Below are 8,383 nucleotides of genomic sequence, written 5' to 3' on the forward strand. Positions count from 1 at the left end.
TGTGTGTCCTTTCTCTTCCTCGCCACAGCTTTCTCCTCCTGGAAACACAGAGAGGAGGGAATTACAGTCACCGTGGATTGCTGCAGAGGCAGATCTTTGTTAAAAGTACATTGCCAGCATGAAAGAGTGGGGCTGTTCTAGCCCTGAGCCCCTGCCAAGCTCTAGCTGGACTGACTTGTGATCTTTTTCTTCCCTGGTTTCTCTGGAGATCAAGGTGAGCAAGAAGAAAGCTCTGTTTGAACCTCTTGGTGCTCCTCTTCTCCCTCTGCCCCCCGTCAGTGGCCAGTGGGGACAAAAAAAGACTGGCTGAAATCTTCCTCCTCTCTGCCCTGCTCAACAGAGCAGCACCTGCATTCAAAACGCGCTCTGCCACGTCCCCAGCTCTCCCTCGCACAGGGCAGTGGTAGTGATTTGAATGTGACCCGACAGGGTTGTCATTTAACGTTCTTTTGGACAGAGTTGCACGTACCGTGCTGAGAGGCGTGGAAGTACCTTTAGAAATAAAATGCAAAAAAAAGAGAAAATAGCTTTACTGAATATTCTTTTCAGTTGCAGTTCAGTCCCGGTGTGCTACCGCCAACAACTGGGAGTTTAAAAAAAATTCTTACAGAAATGTTGTAAATTGTTTCCAGCCCTCTAACGAGGGTGCAAACAGTAGGTTAACAAAAATCACTGCTGATAGAAAACTGGGAGAATGAAAGCCCTGATCAAAGAGGAATCCACAGGGATGTAAAGCAATTGGAAACATTAGTTAATGGCTCTTTCCTAGGGCTACTTATACCAAAATAGCGGGGTTTGTTGGCATTTTCCTCCAGGCAGGCGCTACGGTGAGCCAAACTTGAGAAACTGCTTCTCTCATTGATAGGATATTTATGGGGACAAGGAGTCCTTGCCTGGTGGTGGGGTGTTTTGCAACCTCCCTCTTCCCAATAGCATTCCCACACCACGGGATATTTGTTAAAACACTGGTTTAGATAACACCGGGTTTTTCCACAACGTGAGCATGGCTTAATTTTGCTGTGGGACACCTTGAACTGGAGCATTGTGCTAATAAGAGTCATTGGCTCCCTTGGTCATCGCCAAACTCCTTTTGGTTGTGGTTTTAGTTGCTAATTCAATGATTTCTGCACACTGGGCCAAAAAAAGCTGTGGGTCTTCTTGTATCTCACACAAAGGACCGATCCTTGCCTCCTGGGAGCAGCAACTGGGATTGAATGGGAAAATCATCCCACGGCAGTGTTGCCGGCAGAGCAAGTGGCAGCTCTGCTGCATGTTCAGGAAGGTTAGCACCGGCTCTGCCGCTCGCTCTTCTCCAGTTTTTGCTTCCTAGCCAGACTGGGCTCTGTTATGTTATTTCTTCAGCCCCATCTGTCCTGGCTTTTTTTCTTTTTTTCTGCTGTTTCTGTGCTATTGACTGTTCCAGCAGGCTCTGCCGGGGCATCTCATGGAGTCTTGAAGCTGCCAGCACTGGCAGCGACCCAAGGTTTGAATGCTGCCGTTCATACCCTTTTCCTTGCTCCCTAGGAGCACCAGGGTGCGAGATGGATTTTTTGGGTGTACCCCTGAGAGGTTAGACCCCATCTCCTCCCCAAACTTTTGCTTTCCCTTCCCGGGAGCCAAGCGTGGCCCTGAATCTGGAAGCAGCTTTTGCTTTGGCCCCGTGGATTTGCCTGGCCAGAGGATTTTGGGCACCAAGGCTCTGGGTCTGCATGGCTGTGTTGCAGCGAGGTCAGAGCCATCCCTCTTTATTTTCTTTTTTTTTCCTAGCAGAAGTGCATAGTGGTGGGCAAAACTCCCCAGGGAATTCAGAAATTGGGGTGAAAAGGGTCTGAGCATCGGGGCAGGGGGTGGCGAGTCAGAAATAAACACGTGTGTACGTGTTGGGGTTAGAAATCGCTTCTCCACTGGGCACGCTGTAGCAGGGGGGGAAGCAGAAAAATACCAGTTGCAGCCGCGTTTTCCAAAGAGCTCGAACGTTTCTGCTCGCCGTCGTCGCTTCCAAGAAACGGAGAAAACCGGGGAGGTAAATTGCAGTGATTCATCGCAGGCAGATCGGAGGCAGGAAATTAGAGTTCACTGCCTGCCCCGTGCCCGGCGTGGGCTCGGGCTCGCCGGGGCCTGGCTGACGGCGAGGGCCTGACGCCCACAGGTCGAGCATCCCCGAGCATCCCTGCATCCCTGCGCCGCAGCGGGAGCTGCTGGAGGAGCCACCCGGGGAAGGAAAACAACCGGCCAAGGCTGAGAGCCGGAGCGGGGAGAATTTTTCGCCTGCGTTTCTGCGGAGCCATCCCAGCAAGCTGCCCGTGAGCCGGAGGGTGGAGGGGTGGGGGTGGGCAGCGGCATGGGGGTCCCTGGGGGTGCTTGGTGGCTGGGTGTTACATTCCTCCCTTCAAATCTGGGGTCAGCATCTCTCCCTTGGGGACCTCCAGGGTGGCCGGTGGGCTGGGGGGCTCCATTGAGAAATGAAGCGTGAGAAAAGGGGGGCGGGGCTTGGGGGCTGCCTGCCTGCGGATTGGCTGGGGGCGGGGGGAGACCCCCCAAATTGTGCTGGAAAGGAGAGGGGCAAACCTGAGCTTGCGAAGGGGATGGGGGCATCATAGGGGGCCCCCCCTCACCCCATCAGGATGTGCTTGGGGTAGCCAGACCCCCTTCCTTCCCGTGTGTTTGTACCTAGGTGGCTGTGGCGTGGCCTTGGTGACACGAATTGTGCCGGTCTCAGCCCAGCTGTGGGGGCAAAACCCTGTTGGGTGACTGGAGAGGGGCTGGGTGCATCCCTCAGTGGGTTCTCTGGCTGAACACCCCCCACCCCCACCCCCCCAAACCTGCTGTTCTCATTGTTGGTGTTTTGGGGATCATCCCTGAAGGGCTATGGGGGTCTTGGTGCTGCATGGCCGAGGGGGAGCGGGACAGTGTGCTGAAGGGGGAGGGCGGGATGGGGGACACCCGAAAATCTCACTGGGGTTCAGGATGTGGCACTGCATGGCCCTCGCTTGTGGTCTGGACTGTATGCTCAGGGCACAGGGACTGCATGCATCACGTTGGGATTCGGGGACCCTCACACCGCACCCCCTGTCAGGACACAGGGACCACCTGCACGCTGCCTGGGGCAGGACACGGGGACCCATGCATCAGGGTTGGGGTCAGGCTGTGGGGACCCTGGCATGGCACTTGGGGTCATAGGAGGGACCCTGGCATGATGCTGAGGGTGGGGACATGGGGACCCTTGCACTGGCGTTGGGATGCAGGGACTCTTGTGTTGGGGTTGGGGTCAGAACTTGGGGACCGTTTTGCTGGGGCAGGTACGGAAGGACACTTGCATCGGGGCCGGGATTTGGGGACCACGGTACGGGGACTGCAGCGTCTCCCCAGGGCTCAGCCGGCTGGAAGCGGGGGACAGTGGGGGCAGGTTGCGTCTGTCCCCTCCCTCCCCGCAGGGACCCTGACCAGGGGCCAGATCCGGGCTCCCACCGCTCACTCCTGTACCACCACCCTGGGTGGCTCTGGATAATTTGGATGTGGCACCGGAGACACTTAATCCTGTCCTGATCCAGCCTTCACCCCAAAACCCTGCTGCCATGAAGAAGAAGCCGGGCAATGGGAGGGGGCCGGACCCTGTGGCCCCCCAGCAGCGAGCCCGGGGCATCATCAAGCCAGCAGAGGTGATTTACCCCCTGGGGACACCCCAAGATGAGGTTTAGGGGCAGGTGCATCCCCATGAGCCCTCAAACCATCATCTCAGGGTGGTCCAGTTGCCCCGGGGGGAGTAATTACTGCACTGGGGGGTAGTTGTTGCTGACTCAAATGAAGTTTTGCCCCCCTCCCCCCCGCCCAGTACGTGGGCTCCTTTGCAGTGGAGGACCTGGACCTGCAGCAGCAAGTGGGGCAGCTGGAGGAGCAGCTGCGGGCACTGAAGGTCAGCCATCCGCCACCACTCCCCCTCACTGGGAAACAGGGGGACCCCAAAGAGTGGAGGGGGACCCCTGGGTAGCACAACCCAGACGCCCCCCAATGCTGCCTCTTTCCCTGCCAGGACTGCCCCAGGAGGAGGTCGGTGGTGCTGAGGTTCAGCTTGCAGGGGCTGAAGGTCTATGGTGCCGATGGGGAGGTAGGTATGCTGGGGGGGGGGTCATGGGTGCTGAGCAGGGTCAGAGGTGCTGAGCGGGGTCAGAGGTGCTGGGTGCTGCTGGAAAGGTGCTTTGGCAGGGGCTGGCACCACTGAGCGTTGCTTTCCACTTGGGAATCTGCTTTCCCATTGCAAATAGGGTTGCAACCTGCTATGGAAATAGGGGTGACCCCAGCCTTGCTTGCACCCCGGGGGGTGCTCGGTCCCAGGGATCCCCCCGCCTTGTTCCCGCAGACGCTGCTGATGGCACACGCTCTCTGCCGCATCCTGTACAGCACGTGGCACCACGCTGACCACCAGTTCGCCTTCGTGGCCCGCAATCCCTGCAGCCCTGCTCGCACCCTCTTCTGCCACCTCTTCGTGGGGCTCCCGGGCGAGGTGCGTGGCACAACCCCCCACCCTCCCCCCCAAAAAAAAAAAAACCCACCCCATTATTATTATTGTGAATATTTAATTTTTTGCCTCCTCCAGGTGCAGACCCTGCACCTCTTGCTCTGCCGCTCCTTCCAGCTCTGCTACCTCCTGGCACACCCCGAGGACCAGGCGGCCGAGGGGGAGCCCCTGGGGACCGGGGTGCTGCGGGAGCCACTCAACCCCGAGGAGGTGTCGCGCAACGTCAATGCCCTCGTCTCCTTCCGACGCCTGCCTGCACCTGCCGGCCTGGGCTCCCTGAGCACAGGGGTAGGTGCACTCTGCAGGGTGCTGGGTGCTGCTCCACGGGCCTTTGCACACTTGCTTGTATGATTTTTACATGGGTTTTATGTGGCCTTTGCTCACACGGCACATTTTTGCATGGTGTCTTGCACAGCTTTTCTTGTGCAGCCTTTTCTTTGCACAGCCTTTGTTTTCACAGCGGAATGTGCGTGGCACTTTATGAAGGGCATTTTTTTTGCACAGTGGTATTTACATGATGTTTTTTGCGTGGCAGTTTTTGCATAGTTTTGCCTGGCAGTTCTTGCGCCAGGTTTTGCCTGGCGCGTTATTGCACAGCACATTTCTGCGTGGTGTTTTGCGTGGCACTCTTGGGCACATCCTCTTTGTCAGCATTTCTTTGCACAGCGGTGTAGGTGCAGCATTTTACATGGCACATTTTTGAGCTGCGCGTTTTGCAAGGCCCATCCCGCACAGGCTTTTCTTGCATAGTGTTGGCACAGCCTGTTTTAAGTGGAATTTTGTGGGACAGTTTTTTGCACAGCATTTTGAATGACCTTTTCTTGTACGACCTTTTCTTGTGAGGCATTTTGCACCAAGCATAGTTGCATGGCAATTTTTTTGCACAGCAGTTTTGCATGGTGTTTTGCAGGGCATTTTCTGTGTAGCGTTTTTGCACAGCACTTTTTTGAATAGCATTTTGTACAGGGGGTTTTGCATGGTGTTTTTTTGTATAACATTTTTATATGGCATTTTTTTTTGCATGGTGGCTTGCATGGGTATTTTTGGTGTGGTACTTTTTGCAAAGCATTTTTTAATGGTTTTTTCTTGCATGGAAGTCTTTGCAAGGTGTTTTGCATGGGTCTTTTTGCCCGGCGTTTTTGCATGACATGTTATTTGTATGACATTTTTTGTATGGCACTTTTTTTTTTGCATGGTGATTTGCATGGGGTTTTTGGCATGGTATCTTTCACAAAGCATTTTTAATGGCTTTTTCTTGCATGGAATTCTTTGCATGGTGTTTTGCATTTTTGCACGGCATTTTTTTTTATAGCATTTTTTGAAGGGCAGGTTTTTTGCCCAGCATTTTTGCGTGGTGTTTGGAACAGCATTTTTTGCCTGGCATTTTTTTTTTTTTTTGCCATGGTGTTTGGCATGACATTTTGCACAGCAAGAGCCCCCAACCTCCCCTCACACACATCCTCTCTGGCCCCCAGGATCGGCGGCCAGAGGCAGAGGGCAGAGCTGGTGCCTGGTGCCCCGGGAACCCCTACTGCTCCCCGGTTCTGGTGCGCAAAAAAGCCATCCGCAGCAAAGTCCTGCGCTCAGGGGCTTACCGGGACTGCGGGGGCGACAGCCAGCTCCACCAGCCCCCCCGTGACACTGGTGAGTGCCGGAGGGAAACTGAGGCACGGGACATACGGGTCGCCCCAATTTCATGAGGTTTTAGGGGTGATGAGGGGATTAACGGGCTCCCACAGCGGCGGTGGGATGGGAGAGCAAAGGGGCGAAGAGCTTGGCCTTCCTCCCCGAAAACGAGAGCGTCCTCGCCGAGAGCGTGTGGGCCTTCGCTGGCATCACCAGGTGAGTGTGCGGGGGGGGCCCCGCTTGTCCCCACCACACCCCCCCCGCGCCCACCTGCCACCTCGTCCCCAGGGATGGTGGCATCGCGCTGCTGCGGCAGGACGTGCCTGGCGCCTTCCTCCTGCGCCCCGAGCCTGGCCTGGCCAAGCGCTGGTGCCTCTGGGTGCGGGCGCCCTGCGGTGTCGTCTCCTACTGCCTCTTCCGGACCCACCAGGGCAGGTTCTGCGTGGAGGTGAGGGTGCTGCGTGGGGGTGGCAGGGTGCAGGGGTGGCGGGGGTGAGGGCGTTTGGGGCATGAATGCACAGGTGTGTTCGCTTCGTGGTTGCAGCAGTGCATGGTGGCACTGTGCATGGGTGCACTGGTGCGTGCATGCACAGGGTGTAAGTGCATTTGGTGCAGCTGTGCATGGATGTGCTGGTGCGTGCATGCACAGGGTGTAAGTGTTTTGTTGCAGCTGTGCATGGGTGTGCTGGTGCATGCATACACAGGGTGTAAGTGCATTTGGTGCAGCTGTGCATGGGTGTGCTGGTGCATGCATGCACAGGGTGTAAGTGTGGTGCAGCTGTGCATGGGTGTGCTGGTGCATGCATACACAGGGTGTAAGTGCATTTGGTGCAGCTGTGCATGGGTGTGCTGGTGCATGCATGCACAGGGTGTAAGTGTGGTGCAGCTGTGCATGGGTGTGCTGATGTCTGCATGCACAGGGTGTAAGCGCATTTGGTACAGCTGTGCATGGATGCACTGGTGGGTGGATGCACAGGGTGTAAATGCGTTTGGTACAGCTGTGCATAGATGCATTGGTGCATTGGTGTGCCAGTGCGCAGATACTCTGTGGGATGTGTGCATCTGACGCACTGTGTATTTGGTGCATCTGTGTGTGGCTGCATTGGTGCATACGTGCATCTGATGCAGAGGTGCACAGCTGCATTTGCTTCATGGTTGCATCAGCATTCAGGTGCGTCTGTGCATGGGTGCACGGTGGCACTGGTGTGTGGGCACGTTGATTTGTCGGTGCATTGGTGCACAGGTGCATCTGTGTGTGGCTGCATTGGTGCATACGTGCATCTGATGCAGAGGTGCACAGCTGCATTTGCTTCATGGTTGCATCAGCATTCAGGTGCGTCTGTGCATGGGTGCACGGTGGCACTGGTGTGTGGGCACGTTGATTTGTCGGTGCATTGGTGCACAGGTGCATCTGTGTGTGGCGCACAGGTACCAGTGTATGTGGGCGCACGGATGCACCCACACTTTGATAAGTGTATTTGATTTGCAGGTGTGCAAGCACATCCACGCATGGGTGTGTGGTGCACAGGTGCATTGGCGTGAGCACGTTTGGTTCACAGATGCCTTTGATGTGTGGGTGTGTCAGTGCACAGTGTGCAGCTGTGTGGATGCATGGGTGCATGAGTCCATTTGATTTATGGGTGTACTGGGCTTGTGCGTGCATGGTGCACATGTATGCAGCTGCTTCTGTGCATGAGTGCACTTGTGCGTGGCTACACAGGTGCTTCGTGCGTGGGTGTGTTCAGTTCTGGGGTGCATGGGTGCACAGCACACAGGTGTGTGGGCATCCCGGCAAGGCCCGGCGGGGGGGCTCACCTCTCCCCTCTCTCCCGGCGGCTGCGGCCAACACCATGGCAGCATTCCACCGCCGAGTTCGCCAGTGTGGCTGCCCTGCTGGCTCACTACTCCGCAGCACCGGGGGGCTGCTTCTGCCGCCTGGCCCCCGGCCGCCGCAACCCCGGCTACCAGGAGCGGGACCCCGGCGGTGGGGCCAGTGCCTGGGGGGAGGCCGCCTGGGCCCCCACCGCCCCCGTCGGGGTGCAGCATGAGCGGGGTTAGGCCCGGGAGCACGGCTGCCCCCCAAAATCCCTATTTAGCTTTAAATCGCTGCTGTCTGCCTTAGTTATTCCCCTCCGCGGGCTGCGCGCAGCGGGCTGTACGGCGTGCCTCTGCAATAAATGGCTCTCTGCTACCGGAGGGGGAGTCTGCTGGCGGCCTCGTGTTCCCCGTCCCCCACTACAG

The 8,383-nt window shown here is 56.8% G+C and overlaps 1 protein-coding gene across 1 annotated transcript; it reads left to right on the forward strand.

The window, feature by feature from the left end:
• Positions 1 to 75: 75 nt before the first annotated feature.
• Positions 76 to 8,338, forward strand: SH2D5 (SH2 domain containing 5). The gene is made up of 11 exons (XM_080378825.1): positions 76 to 214; positions 1,176 to 2,303; positions 2,675 to 3,659; positions 3,833 to 3,913; positions 4,031 to 4,105; positions 4,358 to 4,501; positions 4,595 to 4,804; positions 5,992 to 6,160; positions 6,256 to 6,358; positions 6,431 to 6,590; positions 8,000 to 8,338. Exons 3-11 carry the CDS (start codon positions 3,576 to 3,578, stop codon positions 8,198 to 8,200), a joined length of 1,227 nt encoding a protein of 408 aa, XP_080234951.1. The 5' UTR covers positions 76 to 214; positions 1,176 to 2,303; positions 2,675 to 3,575; the 3' UTR covers positions 8,201 to 8,338.
• The last annotated feature ends 45 nt before the right edge of the window (positions 8,339 to 8,383 follow it).

Source organism: Falco punctatus, assembly GCF_963210335.1.
Source record: "Falco punctatus genome assembly, chromosome: 3".
Lineage (NCBI taxonomy): Eukaryota > Metazoa > Chordata > Aves > Falconiformes > Falconidae > Falco > Falco punctatus.

Bases quoted from the DNA above. Each gene is read 5' to 3' on its own strand.
- SH2D5 (XM_080378825.1), top strand. From the start codon at position 3,576: ATGAAGAAGAAGCCGGGCAATGGGAGGGGGCCGGACCCTGTGGCCCCC. The intron at 3,914-4,030 runs GTCAGCCATCCG...TTTCCCTGCCAG, and splicing joins AGCAGCTGCGGGCACTGAAG to GACTGCCCCAGGAGGAGGTC. The intron at 4,106-4,357 runs GTAGGTATGCTG...TTGTTCCCGCAG, and splicing joins TCTATGGTGCCGATGGGGAG to ACGCTGCTGATGGCACACGC.